This window comes from Periplaneta americana, chromosome 7 (assembly GCF_040183065.1).
Source record: "Periplaneta americana isolate PAMFEO1 chromosome 7, P.americana_PAMFEO1_priV1, whole genome shotgun sequence".
In the NCBI taxonomy this organism is placed as follows: domain Eukaryota; kingdom Metazoa; phylum Arthropoda; class Insecta; order Blattodea; family Blattidae; genus Periplaneta; species Periplaneta americana.
The window spans coordinates 116,748,437-116,770,886 of record NC_091123.1 but is presented as its reverse complement, the minus strand read 5'-3'; the positions used below and the strand labels follow the sequence as shown (position 1 = coordinate 116,770,886).

The following is a 22,450-nucleotide window of genomic DNA, read 5'->3' as shown; positions in this document are numbered from 1 at the left end:
TAAAAATGGTATTAAAATGGTGACGCTCGGGTGCGGGTTCGATCCCCGCTTGGGCTGATTACCTGGTTGGGTTTTTTTCCGAGGTTTTTCCCAACCGTAAGGTGAATGCCAGCTAATCTATCGCGAATCCTCGGCCTCATCTCGCCAAATACCATCTCGCTATTACCAATCTCATCGACGCTAAATAACCTGGTAGTTGATACAGCGTCGTTAAATAACCAACTAAAAAATGGTGATATCTTCATTATCTATGTGTCAATCATTTCAGAATCGAGCGATTAATAAAAACTTAAAAATTCGAGGATCATTTCAACAGTAATGGCAACTATATTATATCAGCCAACAGAGCTGCAGGAATAGAAATTCACTATACGTGATTGAAGGCCATTGGAATATGCTTCGAAATGCTAATACGAAATTGGTTCCGGGTACAGGAGGCAATGGGTAAGAGAAATTGAAAGATGCGTAAATAGAAATCATTGTTTTATTATGCACTAAAGAAAACAAAGTATATTGCTCACAGCTAACACCCTTCATAATAATCCCATCAAGGCTTCCACACATCTTTGCCAACGGTGATGCTGCCGTTGAATACCATCGACTGTGTGCGATTCGTCTATGTGCGCCACTTCTCGTCGAAACGCTGTTAAGATGTCCTCCCTGTTTGCAAACCGCTTCCCAAGCAGCGGCTTCTTTAATAATTGTGAATGAGATCAAAATCGCATGAACTGAGATCAGGCGAGTAGGAAGAATGTTCCAACGCACTAGCACCCAATGTTTTGACATTAGCATGCATTTCTGCCTCGAAGAACTCCAATTTTTACGTATGACAGCTGTTCAACTTTACTTATATCCATCTTGAAACACAGCATCTATACTGTTTTCGCTGTAAGAAAAATCCTAATGTAAACACAAGCACGTGGCTGTCATAATCGTGATTGGCTCCCAGTCGAAACACTCACACGACGCAGGAAAATATAGTCCGCATTTGGAAACTATCATCTTGTATTATTTGAAAATAAAAAATTGAATTCTAGTTGTTAAATACAATGAAACATATAACTTCACTCATATGTAAAACGATATGTAAAAGAAAAGCTACTTTTATATTTTGTTATGTACTATGAACGCGGATGGATACAAACAGTAATACCAAAGTAGTCTGTTCTTGTAACAAGCTGGTGTCACTTGAGCTCTTAGTTGTTCACGTAAGCACGTGGTACTGAAGTATGGCTTCTCTGGGTGTGTTTGGTTATTAAACATGAGAGTGGAAACCCTCTCAAAGGCGGAGAAAAACAAATAGTCTTAAATGTGTATAGGGTGAACATTGGTAATTTCGTGATAATTTCATGAAAACTAATTTAAAATGCAAATGTGTAAATATATCCATATTCCGATTTTTTCTTCTAAAAGACGATAACTTGCTGAACAAATCTGGAGACATAAAAGATTGGATACGTTCTTGAATATGTGCCAAAAACCACTTTTACAATTTAAGCTGAAAGGTTGGTTATTTCGTGATAACCTTGGTAATTTCGTGATATTACATTGATAATTTCGTGAGAGATAGAAGAATTATGGAAAAATTCATTAAAGTTAAATGAAATTCTCATTTATTGTTACAAGACTTCAAACATAGTAATTCCGTATAATATTCATAGCAAGAAAATATAGAAATACATATCAACACATAATAAGAATGAAATCAAAGTAAAAATTGAAATTGAAAAGGGATCTGCTTTGCCCTGAAGGGTGAACACCTTTATTACGGACTTTACTATAGCCTATATTACTAGGGTAACTCCAAAAGTAATGCATAACGTTTGTTTAAAAATTATGTTTTTATCCTACAGCTTTGCTATTTTCACAGAATGTAGATGCATCCTTAAGGACAAAATGTCACTTTTCCACATAATTCCCGTCCCTTTCAACTGCCTTACGTAACCTAGGAACGAGGGCCTGTAAACCAGCACGGTAAAAGTCTGGACCAACACGTCTGAGCCACTCTTTAGCAGCGTGCACAAGGGAGTCATCTTCTAACCTCGTTCCGCGAAGGGATCCTTCAGTTTACCAAAGAGATGGTAATCCCACGGTTCCAGTTCAGGACTGTAAGGCGGATGTTTCAGTGTTGTCTATCCGAATTTTCTGATCTGGTCTGTGGTCTTGTGACTGACATATGGCTGTGCGTTGTCGTGCAATAGCAGAACATCCTGCTTCTGCCGATGTAGTCGAACACGGCTCAGTCGAGCTTGAAGTTTCTTGAGAGTTGCAACATACGCGTCAGAATTAATGGTGGTTCCGTGTGGCATGATGTCCACAAGAAGAGTCCTTCTGAATCGAAAAACACAGTAGCCATAACGTTTCCTGCCGAAGGTGTACTTTTGAATTTCTATTCCTTTGGTGAATTTGCATGATGCCACTCCAGTGTCTGCCTCTGTCTCCGGTCTAAAATGGTGGAGCCATGTTCCATCTTCTGTCACAATTCTTGCAAGTAAGTCATCTAGCACTTATCATTGACACTTAGCATGATAACAAATCAAACAGAAGCTACACTGAACCCATTGCGTCTCCGTGTTCTTTTTTGTTAACAGATCTTGTCTTCAGATTTCTAAAGTTCCTATTGTAATACATTTTATACTATTTTAAAAATTGTAACACTTAATGCTCAACAAAATTTCGCCTCAAACAGCTAAAATTTCTATCAGTAAAGCTAAGCTGTATCTAAAATTCCAAAAACATTTCCTAAAATTTCATGAAGATACAATAAATCTTTGTACCAAATATCATATGCTTACCTTTAGTAATAAGCCTATAATGTAATTACAAACATCCACAAAATTTGTATGCCTGAGAAGTCGACGTAAACTTGCTTTCTCCAAACATAAAAGCTCACTGAAGCAACTACAATAGTCACACAAAGCTTAGCTGTATGTTTCTGGAAACTGGACAACATATGCAATACCTTGGCGGAAAAAATTGATCTCGTAACACCATTGGTTAGTTCACAAAAGATCAAAGAAAAAGTATCACGAAATACCCACTGCCACGAAATTACCAATGTTTACCCTAATAAGTTATGTGAGTTTTAATTAGATTAATTATAAAGTAAATGTTTCCTAAACAAATGAATGCATAGTAGTGAGGTTAGGCCTACTTGACGAGTAACGGGAAATGTTTAACATGAAACAGAATATACAACAGTAGGCGGGAACATGTCCTGAGAATCTATGGCGCCAAACAGCGGCCAATGAAGCCTCACTTCAGTCACGTGCTATTGTTTACATTAGGATTTTTCTTACAGCGAAAAGATTATAGCATACTAACTTTTGCACATAGGCGCAATCTGGCGGTGGCATGCTGTACAGTGCACAACGGATTTTCAAACGTATATACTGAACTAACATAGTTGCATTGACTTATGAAATGACACTAGTATAAAATAAAACAACATTTCATAGGGAACATACAGGACACGAACTTGAGTATAAGACATATGTCGTGATGAGGCTTAAAAGAAATGGGCCACGGACCTCCTCCTCCTCCTCCTTTCTCTCCCCTATTCTCTTCTACTATTTCCACTTCCTTGGCAATTATGCCAGGCTCTTTCTACTCTCTACTTAATAAAACTGTTAATATTTTAATAAAATCTAAAATTTTTGTATAGGGGAAATAAATTTACTGTAAATTCACAGGGCTAACGGCTTCAAAACTGGGTACCTGGTTTAAATGGAGAGCACTAGTATAATAATTAACATGGAGGCATGAGATAATTACTCTGCTTGCGATTAAAATTTCACTATGATTCAAGTTGGATATCTGGTTTAAATGGAGTGCACTGGTATAATAATTAACATGGAGAAATGAGATAATTACTCTGCTTGCCATTAAAATTTCAATGTCCCAATTTAAAAAAAATAATTATAACTTCGTGATAGCCTTAAGTCAAAAGAATATATACAGAACAAAGAATCCCTACCTAATTTGTGTGAAGATGGATCTCTACTAAGAAACGAATAGGCGTAAACACTATGAAAAAAGTTACATGGCAGAACAAATATATTTTATAATTCTGACGTTTGCATCGCTTGCATCTGTTGTGATAGGCCACGACATAACACCGCGGTCCACTTCATGTCGCCTTGTGTACATCACCGCGTACCTCACCGCCTTGGTGCTTCTGGCTGCGTACTCCGCGGCCCTCATCTCTTCGCTCACCGTCTACAGTTCCAACTTGCCCTTCAGCGATCTGGAGGGTCTTCTTAAAGAAAACTCATACAAAGTTGGAGTGGTCTCCGAGTCTGAGATGTTCTACACAGTTTCAGTGAGTATAATATTTCAACACTAGCCTACTGATTAAACATTACGTAAGGTCTTAGGCCACGGCATCCGCTAATGGCTAGGATCTCTTATATTATAAAGATTTTTGTGTGACTTAAACCACTCTTAATTCAAAAGCTTAATTTTGGAGTTAGCGTCCTTTGAATTTAAGCCCTCTAATTCAGTGCAATGAATTTTAAGGGAACTCTGAACGTATAAAATGTAACGCCAGCCGTTCGATATAATTGTTACAAGGAAAGAAACTAATTACATTGACTTTACATGTAAAAAATACCAGTAAATCTTAATATACATTCTGGTAGGAACACATTTCCACGTACTGGTCCCTTAACATAAACATGCCATTAATTTAGTATAATATTGTAATTCGTTTTAACAATTAGGGTTGTAAGTTGATTTTCCAATAAACAAAAATTAGTCCGCTCCTTGGTCTCGAGGTAGCGTGCTGGATTCCTGATCAAGGTGGCCCGGGTTCGATTCCCGGTCGTGAAATCAAGATTTAATTCGGTCCTCTTCACGAGGATTAGTTGTCTATCCATTGTTCCAGTGTGTGTGATGTCCCGCAGTGGTACCCTGACCCAATAAACGGGGGAGTCCTGCAGTGTGTGCATGTGTTCAGTAGAGTTGTGGATCTAGATACAATAAGCCTCAGGCTGGGGTGCCGAAATTAGTAAAAAAGAATAATAAAATTATGTTTCTCAGCCATTCCAGGCAAACTGGGAATTACTACGAAAAAGTCTTTTTCAGAAATATTTGTTTTTCATTAGTGTATGACATAGATAAGGCTGTAACTTTAAATACCGTATTCCAATACTTTATTTTCAAAAGGAAAATACGAGTATTTTACAAGTTTTATGGGCATTGATATAAGTGGTCTTGGCTACGTAATGGATACTTTTTCTTCCCTAAAGTTTGCAGAACTTACTCATAGAGAGATAAGCTATTAATGTATGTTTATCAAGGAGCTATTGTTGAATAACTATTTTGAGAGCCTGCGCACTGTTAATTCCAGAGCTCCAGGATCAAGGAACTTTTTACTACGTACCATATTCTTTCTGCAATTTATTTAAGTAGATTGAGTTAATGACAATTAGCAATTTTACAGTTCATGTAAATATTTTGACTTAGAAATGTCACAGTTGTTTTGAAACTGAAAAAATAAAGGACATTAACTCATCTGTAACATCCGTAAAAAATGTGTGTAACATCCGTGACATGGAAGAAACAGCTGTAAAATATTTACCGATTATGTTCTTGTGAAGTAATTGAATGCCACGAGATTTGCACAGTTTTCACATGGACACTATGAGATTGAATCTCTTTTTGCTTGAGGCAGAGACCTGAGTTTTACACTTTTTGTTGATAAGGTGTAAAGAGAGTTCACAAATTTTATAACATACGTGACGAAACCTTTTCTTTATTTTCTTCAATAATAATAAATTTAATTCAAACAATTTTTTTTGTGTAAAATAATACTGCTCTTCTGAACTGATTCTAATGATAAAAGTTGACAAAAGTCATTTCATTTTCTATATATCGTCACCTTAACTCGAAAACGTTTTAAGTGAACAAACAAGATTATACAGTACAGAATAAAAACAGTTTATTTTGAAGGATGAATGGATAAGAAATTCGAAGTTATGCAACATTTATTCTATACACTTTTGATTTAGAGTTTTTTGTGCTAACTTCTGCTCTGAGCCACATTTTTGGTCAGTTAAGAGGTTTTCATTTCTGTAAAATGAAAGTTAGTTACGTGTTCTTGGATTTTTATTTCACAATAACACATTGTTTGGAATGCATGTAACAATATGACTACAATAATGTAATTTTGTTTAAATATACAGTGTAAAAAGAAGAATGTCGTGTTTTCAGCATGTCCACTATCCTGCCAATCACAAGTCTTTATAGGAATTATTTTTTCGCCTCTTTCCTTGAAATGGGTGTCTCTAATATGAACAACTTTTTAATTACAGTTTTACGTATGGGCACTTTCTATTTGAATATTATTTATAAATGAAAGCACTGTTGAGAGCTTTAAAACTGGATTAATATCTCAAAGTTGAAAATGTGCTTTTGAAAATGTAATGCACAATCAGCACAGTAAGAAATTAATGGGACAAATTATCATAGAAAGAAAGAACATTCTTAGGCAAGATCGTTTGTACAGACCGATTATTTAGTCCTGACTGCTCGGCGACGCGAAGCGAAAGAGGGGAAGTAATAGAAGTAGTGGGGAGAGCTCCGGAGTAGAGATAAGGGCGAACGGTCGGTAAAGGAATGCAGTACAGCTTAACTGTACTGGAAACATACCGCTCTATTGCACGCATGACATCCGACCGTTCCGAAGGCAAGCGCGTGACTAACCCAAACATCCCTTGGCGTAACTAAATGGACTCGCCTGACCTAGGCGCACATTGCCGGCGACTGTCAGGACTAAATAATCGTACTGTAATTTCCATTCAAATTTAACTTCATTTTCAAAGGTTGGTTGTAAAGTACAGTCACAGTACTATCTCCCTTATTCTTATCAAGTTTCTTTCTGTTTCATAATGGTGCCCAGTCATCATTATATTGAAATTTGTAATTGTGCCATCTTGTTTGTGTCTGATGCATCTGAAATCAGTTGTCTTACAATCACCTATTTAAAACCAGGCCAAATAGAGCCATAATAATTCAGTACATCGAAATTTCGAAAATACGCGTAATCCAAATGTGATACTGAAAAGGGTCTTGGTTCATAACGAGCTAACTTACAAATTGGCACACACCCTGGTGAAATGTAAACCTCAAGATTATTTAAATTCCTTCGATCTCGGTATGAAGCCTTTTACAAGTATTTCTGAGCGAACGTCATTAAATCAAAATTAATAAGTTATTTAAAGTAAGTAGGGTTCGAAGGCCTAAAACATTATGTTTGTTACCGTATTCATTTTTAATGAGGACATTTTATAAATGAATAGTTTATTTCTAAAACCCCACAAGTAACAAAAACAAAACTTTTGGGAAACCAATAAAAACTCTTTAGTTTCATTAATTTAATTTTTATTGTCAAAATATATTTAAAAAGTGATATTAGTTGCTAAATATGAGGTTTATTCATCATTAGTTGTGTTTTATAATATATAGAAAGTCCCCGAAAAAATTAAATTAATTAGAATGTTATGGGGGGGGGGTTTCCAAGAAACAAACTGAAACTAAGCAAAGCATTGCCTTTTTCCAAGTATCAGAGTGAATGAAAGTAAGTATGAACAAATTTTGTAATCTATGTAAACACTACAGTATAAAATCACAAAAAATTAAAAAGTTTTTTCTGTTGCAACAGACATTTTTCTTATCAGAACTTATTATTTTTCTAGTCCTCGCTACCACTGTCATTACTATCTTTGTTGGTGATAGGCCATATAGAATCTTTCCACTTCATCCGGTATGTACTGCAAAATCTTCTTAATGTCCTCCATTTTTTAACACTGAATGGTAGTCTCGAGCTGTTATAAGCTAGGTCTGTTGGCAGTTCAAACAGTAAATTTTCAGCACAAACACTTTTCTCGGGAATTCAATGGTGAATATTTTCGCCGGTACAATGTTGTCAATGAACTCTTTAGAAAGAGCTTTACCTTTTTGTTCATTGCAGTGAAGAAACTCATTCACGTTCGAAATTTTAAAACGTACCTTTTTATCCTTTGGTACACCACGGCCATAAAATGAATCAGACATCCTAGTTAGTTTATAAAATTTCGCCACCAAGCTTTGAAGTTAATCACATCGTTAGCTGTGACTCGTTTTACCTTGAACTTAGACGAGTTCTCAATAATCCTCATTAGCAACATTTTCATCACTTGCACTAACCATCTTGTAACAAAATACTCAAAACAGATAATAATAGTAAGGGCAACACTTAATCAGCAATAGACAGAACAAAATACTGATCCGGCTGTGACTGAAATCAGCTGTTGGGTGTGACAGTGCTGCTGTCAGCTATGTGGCAGACTAGTTTATTTGAAAAACACCATATCTGATGTTAGTTGTGGGTTTTTTTTTACAATAAATGTTTATTTCTTGTGTAATTTTTTACATGTTACAGTCATGTTAGGTATAAGATTTTTATATCAAAAGATATGAATTCATGCTGGCAATCACAATGCATAAAAAAACACACATTTTGTAAAAAATGTCGGTTATGGTGTTTTTATAATAAACGATTCAAATAAAACCTCTTAAATATGCATCTCGTATATAAAGCCTTCGATTCAAAACTTCTTTATTAGCGGTTTCATTTTAAACGTTTTAGTGGGTTTTTGTCATGTATCTCAACTCATTTTATGTGTAACATATTCAGGAAAGCGATTCCTACTGAGAAAATCTCCAAATAATAAAGAGTTAATGACAAGAAACAATGAAACAGCTTCTTATATGCGAACAGTTTGCTACTGCAACACGCTACTGCATTAAGTTACAAGGTTTTGGAACCAACTTATGACAGAGAGAAGTTAAGTGGCTTCCTAATAGATCAATATTAGCGATAGTATACTAAATTAAGCTTCACTGCTTTATCGGTAAATGAATCTCTGGATATACTTTCAAAAACGAGCAAAAAGTGAAAATCGACATCCGAGCGAGTTACGAGGTTTTGGAAGTAAGGTAACGATATAGAGTTTGAAAATAGTACAACTTAGTAACATCCGTGACAACTAGAATGACTGTCCTTTCATCTTAAGGAATTACTCTGTTACGTTACTATCATTTAACACCCTCCACACTCTATACAGTAGAACCTCTATTATTCCTAGTAATGAAGGGGGTGGACTGAACGGTTAATCGAAAAAAAATCGAATAATCTGTACCACAAAAAAAGTTTATAAATTAAGTGCATAATACATAATTTCGTAATTTCCTTTGTGGTCTTGTGTTAACGTGCTATGTAGTGGATCAGGAGCTCATCAGAAGTTCGGTTGTCAACGACGGGTGCTTAAGGGCCAAGGGTTGATGTTTGATGATTGTCTGCGGAAAGATAGGAATACTTGAAGTCTCGTGTTGTAGATTTACGTACTTTATACTTTTTATCGTTGTATTTTTTCTTAAATCGCGTACAGTTGTAACGCCAATTTTCTAGTCTGAAGCATTATTAATTACAATTTCTTCTTTCCCAAACTTCTCAATTATTTGTAATTTTTTTGATAATTAACACAATTCGTTTTCTTTGACAACTGTGAAAGACATTTGCATACAAGTTATACAGTATGTCCACTCGAATAGTAGGAATAAGGAATGAATAAATTGTACACGCGTTTATGGAAATTCTTGGTGAATTTCTTTCGAAGAAATCAGTGATTATTTGACAAGTAATTATGTTTGTTGCCGACAGCGAAGCATTTCTACTACATACTTTGTAGTTAGAGTAAAGGCTTGTAATAGTCTTCTGTAGAAACAGAACTTAAAGTACTTCATATCTTTTCTGTAGCAAACAAAAAAAAAAAAAAAAAAAAAAAAAAAAATGTAGGAGCTAGAAAAAAAAAAAGTGGGATAATCCGACAATCGGTTAATAGGGTGACGGATAATCGGGGGTTCTACTGTACTATAAAGCATAGATGTTCAATTGTAATTCGTACGAGATAAACCCCTTACGTAAGCAACCCGCAGCGCATATTCTTTAAGGTCGTTTTTCCTATTTTATATGGAAAGTTGTTGACCTTAGCAGAGCATGCTTGACTTGTAATATCTCCTTGTTCTATATGCGTTTGGACACCTATGCCATAAAGCAATAGCAGAGGTTTCCAATGCATGTTGACATTATGGTACATAGAAAACCATAGTATTTCGTATTACAGGTATTTGTCTATCTAATTATCCAATGCCTTATGTACTAAGTTATTATTTCAATTCAAAGACAAAGGTAATCACGGGCAAGTATTTCTTTTCTCAAGGTCAGAGCAGTATATCTACGCGCTTAACGTCATGATTTATTGCAGCACTCACTTCTGTAACACTCCAGGAACAAATGCAATGCAATAATTCCATCACGAACTTGCACAATTTACACTCCCTACGACCCACATATTGAAAACCCGTGGTCTCCTGGGGTCATCTGTGACTAAGACCGGGTTAATGAAAGGAATACAGATGACTCAAGTCAAAAGGTTAATCAATTACGAGAATGTGGGGGTGTAGAGGAATTTTGGAGAGGCGGTCCCTTGTGGCAATCACGGGATTTATTTCAACTCGACGAGTAGGCTTACAAATCATGATTTTCCTTTTGTTCCAACCGATCACTTGTAATCCCCCCAATCACTTCAACTCAGTTTGGACATAAAACAATGTTCCTTTCTCTTGGATCAGTCACGTATATAAAACAAATATAATTCAATTTCGTGAACCTGTTGCTAATTATAAAATCACAGACACTCGTTATTTATTTTCCATTTTAGGAAACGTAAAAAACAAAATGATAGCAGACAATGGAAAGCGCTAATACAGTTAGAAACAAGCGAGTTATACAACAGATGATTTGAAGCTGGTTAAAGAATACGGAAATCAGTGTTATGAGCAAGATGGGAAGATTTAGTTTGTGAGTGTACCCTTAATTACATGGCGATAGAAGAGGGGGGCGAAGAGAAAACAGGAAAAAATAACAAGGAGAAAGAAAAGCAAGGTGAAGAAGATTAAAAGTAAAGAATAACGAGGAATATGATGTAATGAAGAAGAAGGATAAGGGAAACAATGGATACGGAAGAGTCAAAGGAAACATTGGTAAAAAGAAAAAGTTGGGGATAGGAAAAAAGGGCAGAATGGTAGTGGAGGGAAAATAAAGGGAGAGATTGGGAAGAGTGGAAGAAGTAGGCAGAGGATCGTTCGGAAGGACTAGAAGATATGGCTGCTAACGAAGTCGCTCCAAATCAGGAGTGGTAAGATAGGAACGATAACTGAAGTCGCTCCCGCTCGGAAGTTATTTACAGTGTAAACGGTAAAGCAGAGTGTCCCAGAATGTTTATCGTGATTACAGATAGATATTATTCCTTTATTTTTGTATGTCTGTGTGTTACTTGCTGTTAGGAAGTTAACCAATTCTGGAATTTTCTATTTGAATCATTTCACTAAGAGTGCCACAATAGCAACTGTCAATGCTAATATGCACCTTGATATGCTTATAAATTATGCTATACTCCAATCTAGCCAATAATTTTTCAACAGAACGAAGTACCACCACATTGGCCATTTGACGCACGATAGTAACTGGATCAAGATTTTTCGAACCGATGGATCGGGAGGGATGGTCCTATCAAATGGCCTCCGAGATCACAAGACATAACTCCATTAGATTTCTTCTTGTGGGGCTAGGTAAAGAACTTGGTATATGCCACCCCTGTACCAGATTTGCAGACATTGTGTCAACGCATCACTCAAACAAGTGAAATGCTGACAAATGTGTGGAATGAGTTTGAATACCGTTTGAGTATTTTGGGTGTGACCGGCGGTGCCCATATTGAGTGCTTGAAATGAAATGACGAGACAATGACTAAAAACTTTATGAGTTAGTGTATATTTGTATCAAATATTGTGTCCATACCTATTTCCATTAAAGAACTATAAATATTTTAATCACAGTAAACATTCTGAAATATTTTGTAGTTTCACTAAATCCTAAAATATTATACAATTGCAATTTTTTTATTTTAGTGGGTTATTTTACGACGCTTTATCAACATCTTAGGTTATTTAGCGTCCGAATGAGATGAAGGTGATAATGCCGGTGAAATGAGTCCAAGGTTCAGCATCGAAAGTTACCCAGCATTTGCTGATACTGGATTGAGGGAAAACCCCGGAAAAACCTCAACCAGATAACTTATCCCGACCGGGAATCGAACCCGGGCCACCTTGTTTCGCTGCCAGACGCGCTAATCGTTACTCCACAGGTGTGGACTGCAATTTTAAAAGTAGTGTACATTCAGCATATAAAACTTCAAGGTTTCATATCATTAAATACGAGAAAAATCCGTACCGGCACCGGGAATCGAACCCAGGACCTCTCAGCTGTGCGCGCTGAGTGCTCTCTAACCAACTGAGCTATGCCGGGACCCGATTCACGACGCCGACCGAACTCCTCTCGTAGTATCGTGTTACGGCCTTACTGCCTGCACTTGAGACGATACACGTCATATATGTACAGGAGCGCATATTACATGACTTTATGGCCATATTCAACAACAGTTTCTTTAAACTGTTAACATCATATATGTATCAAATATGAATGAGGTCTCGCCCACCTCATTATATTTTGCTCGACTAGTATGACTAGTCAGTTTGTTTTTATACCATTAAATACGAGAAAAATCCGTACCGGCACCGGGAATCGAACCCAGGACCTCTCAGCTGTGCGCGCTGAGTGCTCTCTAACCAACTGAGCTATGCCGGGACCCGATTCACGACGCCGGCCGAACTCCTCTCGTAGTATCGTGTTACGGCCTTACTGCCTGCACTTGAGACGATACACGTCATATATGTACAGGAGCGCATATTACATGACTTTATGGCCATATTTAATGGTATAAAAACAAACTGACTAGTCATACTAGTCGAGCAAAATATAATGAGGTGGGCTAGACCTCATTCATATTTGATACATATATGATGTTAACAGTTTAAAGAAACTGTTGTTGAATATGGCCATAAGGTCATGTAATATGCGCTCCTGTACATATATGACGTGTATCGTCTCAAGTGCAGGCAGTAAGGCCGTAACACAATACTACGAGAGGAGTTCGGCCGGCGTCGTGAATCGGGTCCCGGCATAGCTCAGTTGGTTAGAGAGCACTCAGCGCGCACAGCTGAGAGGTCCTGGGTTCGATTCCCGTTGCCGGTACGGATATTTCTCGTATTTAATGATATAAAAACAAACTGACTAGTCATACTAGTCGAGCAAAATATAATGAGGTGGGCGAGACCTCATTCATATTTGATACATTCAAGGTTTCAGATTTATTCATTGCTGAGGGGAAAAAATATTTAACTTAACCAATTTTTCATGACTTAACGGTATTTGCCTCCCCCTAATAATTATTACGAGTTGAAAAGGAATTTTGTTAAGGGAGGATGAAGCTAATTTTATCATCTAATCGGGATATCATTCAACTGAAGCGGTGAGATCAATAACCAAGTCCACTTCTGGTCATTCATTTTTTGCAAATTTGAAATTAAATTTTGGATATTTCCACAAGTGTTACGACTTTAAAAGTTGGTGTACTACTTTGTCTTGATCTCTAAAACAACCAGAAATATTACGTGCAAAAAATAATAATTAGGTAAGAAATAAAAAAAAAAAGTTGTTTTTTTTTTTTTTTTTTTTTTTTTTTTTTTTGCATTTTTCTCGAAACTTGTGTAAATGGATTTGAATGGTTATTGATCTCACCGCTTCAATCTTTTATTTCTTACGTTGGCAAAGTCTTATGGAAGATATTGATGTGTAATGTTTCTGTTATGTTCAGGACGACACAGATGTCGGGATATTCAAGGACGTGTATTCCAGGATGCTCTTGGATCAAGAAAACTTTCCGACGACTACACTGGACGGATTACATCGCGTCTGTAAGATGAAGTTCGCTTTCATGGCTTACCCGGAGAGCGTTCTGCCGCTCATTAGGAAAGTGAACTGTTCGATCGTGCCCCTGCCGTACAAGTCATATCCCATCAGCCTGGCCATCGCCTTCAGAGCCAACAACCCTTACATCGACTTCTTCAGCTACAGGTCAGCACCAGAATTAGGGCTACTTTGAAACGGAAAATGGGTATCAACGGATATTATTTTTATGTGAATTCTCGCCTATAGGCTATACGCGATAATTAATTAAGGGGGGTGGCGGGTGAAATTTTGGTCGTTTTCTTGTAAAAAAATTAATCAAATCTCTTATTTATATGTTGAGCAAGTTTCAATGCTCTGCGGCTCTCGAAAGCATAAAAATTACGCACTATGCCTATAAATGATTTTATCCTTGAACTTCAATTCCATTACATATTTTACAAGCTGTTTTCTCATATATTTTTTCAGCACATTTCGTCCGATTCGATGTGTAAAGGCTCTTACAATTTTGATACTAGGAACATGAAATTGTCACTGCATGTTACGCTGTGGTTAACAGAATAACTCCTGGGTTTTATGATTAAATTAATACTTTTTGAAATAAAAAATGAATTATTTATATAATCCTAACATAATAGACACACTAATAAAAAAGGCAAAACAAAAACAGAACAAACCAACACAAACACCAAGTGAGAATAAATACATAGCATTAACATATCACAATACCAATACTCACAAAATTGCAACTTCATTCAGAAAAGTACAAAATACAAGATAGCATACAAAACAAATAACACGACACAGAACTATCTAAATAATCACATTAAACATTCAAATAAATATAATTCAACTGGAGTTTACAAACTAAAATGCAATAGTTGCCTACATTTTTACATATGACAGACAGGAAGATCCGTTCATGCAAGATATAATGAACATATTAAAGCTATAACCAAACCCTACATCACATCAAATTACGCAGAACACATTATCAACAATAATCATGACTACAATAATATAGAAACAGATATGGAAATTTTACACATCACACCAAAAAGTTCACAATTAAACATCTTAGAACAATACGAAATATACAAACATACAATAATACACCCACAACATATACTTATAATACACAATTACAGTTCAACACCCACACATTATTCGATGCCATGATACGTCATAACACACAAACAACCAGCCCCCACCATAAGAGCAACACACCCCCACCCATACAATCGAAAAATTCACATCGCAGAATTCAAGATCACCAGGAGTTCAGGAGACACTGATGAAGACGTAACATCACGTCGAAACGGGCCGTCTGTTCTAGGTATATACCTTTTTTAAAAATTTTAACACATTTTAACGTGTGATTAAACAATTTTATGTTTTTAAATATTTATAGTGGCAATAGAAAGTTTCTATTTTTAGGTACGCAGTGGATGTACAAATTTGTCCCCTTTTGTAGTAAACATATATTATTTTGAATATATTTTCTTCAGCTTCCTCCAAGTGAAGGCTGCCTACAAGACGAAGCTTACCATAAAATTGTTTTTCTTTAGTAAATGGTAGATAAACAATTATAATGGAAAAAAAGAGAAAACAATGAAGAAGGAAAAGAAACAGAAATAACACAATTATAAATAATTGAAAACGACTAAACAAAACATCATTAATTTCAGGAGAAACACAAAATTTCCTAGTATATATTTGCTATCAGGTGATCACAATCGTCTATTTAGCACTAGTTGCAAGACCCCACTTAAGTGAGCAGATTGCCATAGGAAAGAGATCAATCTATTTAAGTGTAGAGATGGTTTCTTAGGATTCTTATAGGTCCCTTCACTGCAGACAAAGAAATTCAGTGACAAGAGTGATGCGTGAAGTTTTTTTCTAAATATGCCACTGCTCTTGCAAAAAAAAGTCAAACATTTTACTCAAAAACTGAGCGACACATGCCATTTTGAAATATACATATTTTTAAGAACATTTCTGTTAATAACCCAGAAACTAATTGACTCACAGAAATGAAGCTTCATCACGTCATTATCTATCACACTGTTATTATGTGTACAAACAATCAAGGACGTAGCTTGAAAAATATATAAAATAGAAATTTTACCCATCATTCCCCTAAGATTCAAACCGTGAATGTCCTTATGATAGTGAAGAAATAGATATAATAATAATAATAATAATAATAATAATAATCATGGAAATTTCATTTAATCAATCTTCATAAATAAAATGCAGAACGTTCAGCTCAGCTCCCGGCCGGGAACACGCTAATCAGACATGTTTGCACAGTCGGCTTTGACTGCGTCATCATCGATCCATAATCTAGTGCATACTTTTACCCATATAACATTGATTAATAATAGCACGCACACAATTATATTTTTGTTTAATAATGAATACAAGCCAGTATTACATAAGTTGTTCAAAGTGTTGGTCGTCTGCATTCACACATTCCCGATTTCTTTTGACATAATTGTTATTCACACGCTAAAGTTCTATTCCCGTAATGCTTGCACTTTCTCGTCTCTAAATCCATACATAAACAATCTGTGTTCCAGTGTGAACTTGTAGGATGGCATATCAAACAACTTACTTATGGCTTTTAAGGAACCCGGAGGTTCATTGCCGCCCTCACATAAGCCCGCCATCGGTCCGTATCCTGTGCAAGATTAATCCAATCTCTATCAACATATCCCACCCCCCTCAAATCCATTTTAATATTATCCCCTCATCTACGTCTCGGCCTCCCCAAAGGTATTTTTCCCTCTGGTCTCCCAACTAACACTCTATATGCATTTCTGGATTCACCCATACGTGCTACATGCCCTGCCCATCTCAAACGTCTGGATTTAATATTCCTAATTATGTCAGGTGAAGAATACATTGCGTGCAGTTCTCCGTTGTGGAACTTTCTCCATTCTCCTTTATGAAGAAACAGTATTATTACGTTTCCATATACTTGAATAATTACACGGGTCGGTTATCGATCCCAGGTAGCTCAGTTAATAAGAGCGTTGGTGCGTTCAGCCAAAGCCCCGGAATAATTTATTCTTTGAAATTATCCAAGTCTGCTTCACAGGGAGCTTTACCTGAAAGCTAGATTTGCTTTCCATATACTTATTTGTTAACGAGATTGGAGGATCTTCAAATCTTTCGTGAATTTTGAAGAAGTCAATGTACTATCTCAAGTATACCGAACTTCTATTTTCTAATATTCAGGCGAAAGAAATAATAGAGTTCCAATCACTACAAAATAGAATACTAACTTTTCAGATGGAAGAAAAAAAAAACTGATGTAAAAATGATTGGGAACATTTTAAAATTTGTACATCATCGAAAATAATCAAGGTTTTGTCGGGAACGTTAATAACAACAGAAGAGCAATATAGTAAAACTCTACACTAAGTCCAAAAGATACTTATTTCATTCAATATTATAGGATTCCAAAAATTATTAAACAAAATATGCATATAGATTATTACTCCTCAAGTCAAATTTTGTAAGTACAGTGGACTCTCCTAAGTTCGACAAAACAGAATTGAAAGTTCATTCCAATATGGATAGTGGGTGTGGCAGGTTAAATGAATACAAATTCTTATTGGTTATCCATCAACGAATACAGTACTTGCATCTCCTGCCAACCCCGAGACTTGTGTATGCGCTTCTAGTACCACAGTGGGTTTCGGCAGTTCCGTCTCACAAACGGCACAATTCTCAAATAGAAATAGAAGAGTTCATTAATATAAAATCAGTGATCAATATGGATGTCCTAATCAATAAAATATTCCGATTTCCTGTAACAAAAGTATCACTACAAGACACAGAACCAATTTCCATTCAAATGGCAAACACATATCTTAGTGCCCGTATAGGCCGTGTCTAATTCTCATACGTAAGCAGTCGAACTATAGAATATCGAACTTGATTTCTGTCGAACTTAAGGGCTTCCACTGTATAAAATTAGAGACGGTCATCTTTATGTTGCAGTTTGGCAGTTTTCAAAAGGTCTGTTGAGTAAATACTTAACGGATGGTGCGTCTTTGTCATGATTGTACTTTTCTTATTTTAAAAATAAAATGAAAAACTTAAATCTTATGATGTACATATTCTCACAATATTTCAACAATGCTAAAAAATTGAAACATCATTTCCTCTTCATCATTATACTACTAGTCTATTATTCTGCTACCCATTTAGAAGATCTGTAGCTCGGGCTTCTTACATTAAAATTTAAGTATATATGAAAATTTGTATTTGGAGGGTGAGATGTACTTCCATCCTGAGGTGAATAAATAAGTATTCAACTCACTCGGTTTGTTACATGTGACTAAATCCACGTGACTGATCCAGATTCAGTAGTTTTAGACATTATAACGACCCCAACGAGCAACTCTTCATTTAATCTTTACCTGACAACGAAATAGATCCAACTTCCGAAAATGTTTAATTTGTATATTTCTCTAAGAGTGGACGAAAAAAATCAAGCTACATCTCTTCCGAAACCATCGTTGAATCTTCATAATAATAATTATAAAACGATCGCAAGACACTAAAACTTTAAGTAATGGTAAACAATTAAGTTAAAAGCAATTTTTAACAAATAAAGTCTAAAAATATGGTCACTGAAAACAATTAGTCTTGTTCTTAATATTACACCAACATCTAGGTAATTAGTATACTCTCGATTATCTGGGATAATGACCGGGAAGAGGTACCTGGATAATGTGAAAAAACGGATAATACGAAAGTTTATTATTTTACATGTACCATATAGTACACAATATAACAAGAGTTTCTGTTACAATAGCACATTAAAACGCTCTATATTTTTTCTATTATTGTTTCGCGGAGTCTTTGAATTTCAGCGGTTCAAGCTATCATGTGATTGACTAGAGTATGCTGCTTTCTACTATGAGAAATTTCGCGAAAAGTACTACTTCTGGAAAACTATAAGCTGTCATTTGTATTCGAGTTCATTTCTTCTTATCAGAAACAACGTAGTCAGTAACGAGGTGAAGCCATTGTTGTACGGTAGAGTCTTGGAACTGATAAAGTAGCTTCTCTACCCACAAAAATGAGTGAATTCTTTTACCCGACTTATAAAAATATTTTTCAAGGGTCAGTTATTCTGCCTTATTGATGAGAAATGTGTAACAAATAGTTCTGGTACGTAACAGAAAGTTTTCTGTTCGATATGGACACGCACAAAAAATTGTTTTGAACCAACTTTTAATACCCATAACATTGTGCATTGCTTATTATCGAAGTTAATTGTGTGTTTAATGGTTTATGTTGCTATGTCTTCAACGAAACGAGAACATACACGACCAAATATTTAAGCTTTGTTCAGGATTGGAAAATCAGTATGTGAAATTGCTCAAATATATAATTTGTCTTCAACAACAGTCATGAAATGGGGAAAAAATGGAGAATGAACTCGTTTCGGACGCAGAGAGGGCAGGATGACCAAGTAAGGTGACATCGCAAACAGAAAGGAAAATTTGAGAATGGGTTAAGGATAAAATTAGTATAGGCACACGGACAGTGGCCAAGAACTTAACTTTTACGAAAATTACGAATAGCAGAACAAAACCATTTCACATATGACGATCCGTAGACATTGCAGACAGCAGAAGTGAGGCCGAAGAGCTTCACACTTCAAAATTCTCACTAAACGAAATCAAGAAAAAGTGCAGCGGTGTGTGGGCTGAGTGGCCTAGACATTCACCTGACTTGAATCCTGTGGAGCATATATGGAGCAGGTTACAGGACAGCGTATTTCGAGCCCCCAGATACCGTGTTGAGTTGGTGACCCGCGTGCAGAGAAAGTGGAACTACATAAATCAGAAGGACGCATTCAAACTCATCGAGAGTTTTGCGAGGCGTGTGAAACAATGTATTGTGCGAAATGGAAAACACACTAACTATTATTCATTCATTCATTTTATTCCATAGATCTTACATGGGCAATGAAGCTTTAAGATGTGGAACAAATCAAAGTTTTACAATATTACAATTAACATTTCTACAAATTTTTACAGTTTTACAATTTAGTAATTTTCTACAATTTTTACAATTTTGTGCAATTTTTTACAATATTTTGGCGAGATGTAGTGAGATGAGGTGAGGTCCGAGGATTCGCCAAAATATTACCCGGCATTTGCCTTTTGGTTGGGGAAAACCTCGGAAAAACCCAACCAGGTAATCAAATCAAAGGGGTTGATGCCGAGGGCTCGCCATAGACCATCCGGCTTCAGTCCCACGGCTGGGGATAACCTCGGAAGAAACCATACAATGAGATCATGAAAGGGAGATCCAACCCAAGCCCGAACGCAGCTAGGGATCAGCAGCCCAGCGAGTTTGCCAACTGAGCTACATCGATGGCTCTACTAAAAATATACAATACATAGCCAATGAGATTATGAAATTTACAAACGCAAACGATCATTCATCAGTTGAGCTATATGTATAACACTAAACAAGTAAGTTAATTAAATTTAAGGCATAAACAATTCAATCAGTTGTGATATACAGAAATTTATAATACATATCATGCAAACTACTTCAAATTACAAACACAAACAATCTATAAATATACAGATTACTATTCAATTTAAAGCATATAATATTCATCGGCCAAAACTATACAAACATATAAATACAAAGTAAGCAGATTAATTCAATTTACAAGCATACTTTCATTAAGCTATACAAATTTGTACAATTAATATCAAGTAGATTAATTCAATTTATAATCATAAACAATTCATCAGTTGAGTTATACAGACTACTATACAATTTACATCATATACAATTCATCAGCCAAACTATACAAACATATACAATCAAATTAGTTCAATTTACACACTTATTCTCGTTAAGCTATACAAAATGGTACAATTCATATGAAGTAGATTAATTCAACTTATAAGCTTAACAATTCATCAGTTGACCTGTAAGAACAATCAACCTAAATAAAATATTTAAATATAGCGTCGTCTCAAATTCCTGTGCACTTATGTAAACAAAATACATAAACAAATAAAAACTTACTTGTAACAGAAACATTTATTACACCGTGTATATAGGCACATTTGCTGAAAAAATACTCCTATATTTAACTTCATACTTACTGTAATACACACAGTAGGTGCATACCATTTTACAAGTAAGAATAAAATTCACTTAAAATTTAAGATTATAGGAAACAAAAGTAAAGTTGTTGTTTACCAGTACAGTACCTACTCACATAATTTATGTCCTGAAGTAATATTTGATACTTTTCTGCTTCTGATCATTAATTTGTTTTCTTATTGGAATTCGTATATTTTTTCATGATTTCTTGTCACTTTGTATTAATAATTAATCCATTATTTTTAGCGTAATGCCATGCACAGATAATCCGCAATCCGGATATACAGCGCACGGATAAGTCGAGAGTCTATTGTAGTACAATTAATTTTTATGAGACTGAAATTCACATTTGTCGCCATATAAGTGGAGCAATACCGTCGTTTGAGATGAAAATTGTTAAGAAAAAATGGACTATTCATTAATAATTTTTACTTTAGCAGCCAATGAAACCAGATGACTTATTTTATTTCAGATTGCGGATGCTGCGAGATGGTGGCATTATCCATAGACTGCGTATACAAAACTGGCCTTTCTTGGGACAAAATGCAGTGAAGACCAGCATGGTGGGCGTAGATCTAAAAGCAGTCGCACCCCTTCTTGCTCTTCTGGCATCAAGTGTCGTGGTGTCAGTGACTATACTCCTGGTAGAGAACGGAAAGTTCTCATACTCTAACAGACACGTTAAGAACGCCAAGACTCGGTTACAACGCAACATGTTACGAATACAGAGTGTAAATAGGAATTCTGTTAAAAAGAAGAGTATATTTTATCTTTTTCCTTGGAAATTACTTCCTCATAATTCAAGAAGTAATTCGAGACAACACTTCCACGTCTGGCGTGACTAAATGTAGAAAAGTGCTTTGTACATTTGTTATTTCTGATAGTATTATGTTTGACTAACATACAACAAAGATGCATTATTTTTCATGTCAACAAACCCTAATAAAATACGATGTAAATGTTTGAAAATGACCTTTTTTGCAATATAGTGAGTCACTTCTTTCGAAAGGTGGTACTCGTAATCTTCTTCGCAAAGCCACACTCAAAATTTGCCTAAACTTCAGTCATTTTAATTAGATATTTAGTCACTGAATACAAGATATTTTTCTTCGAACATAAACCTAGATACTGCAAGCTTAAATTGTAACAGATATTTACCATTTATACAGAACAAATCAACAGCGTACAGCAATATTAAAATATATTCGAATTCTTAAATATTTAAGAGATTAGGTACAGCTTATAGCAGTAAAATTTTTTGAAACAATCAACTTTTTTTTTCCTTCATTACTGTATCTTGTACAATAATGAAAATTGGTTGTGTAAAACACTGTCCTTCTGCTATATGAAAAAAATATTTTTACGATTTAAAAATAATTATTT

The 22,450-nt window shown here is 35.6% G+C and overlaps 1 protein-coding gene across 1 annotated transcript in view; it reads left to right on the top strand.

Moving 5' to 3' along the window:
* LOC138703380 (probable glutamate receptor) overlaps positions 1 to 22,009 on the top strand; it is a 107,979-nt gene extending 85,970 nt beyond the window's left edge. Inside the window, exons 8-10 of the mRNA XM_069831206.1 lie at positions 4,104 to 4,321; positions 13,818 to 14,077; positions 21,540 to 22,009. Coding sequence (XP_069687307.1) covers positions 4,104 to 4,321; positions 13,818 to 14,077; positions 21,540 to 21,912 — 851 coding nt within the window. The 3' untranslated portion in view covers positions 21,913 to 22,009. The remainder of the gene's footprint in view (positions 1 to 4,103; positions 4,322 to 13,817; positions 14,078 to 21,539) is intronic.
* Positions 22,010 to 22,450: the final 441 nt, after the last annotated feature.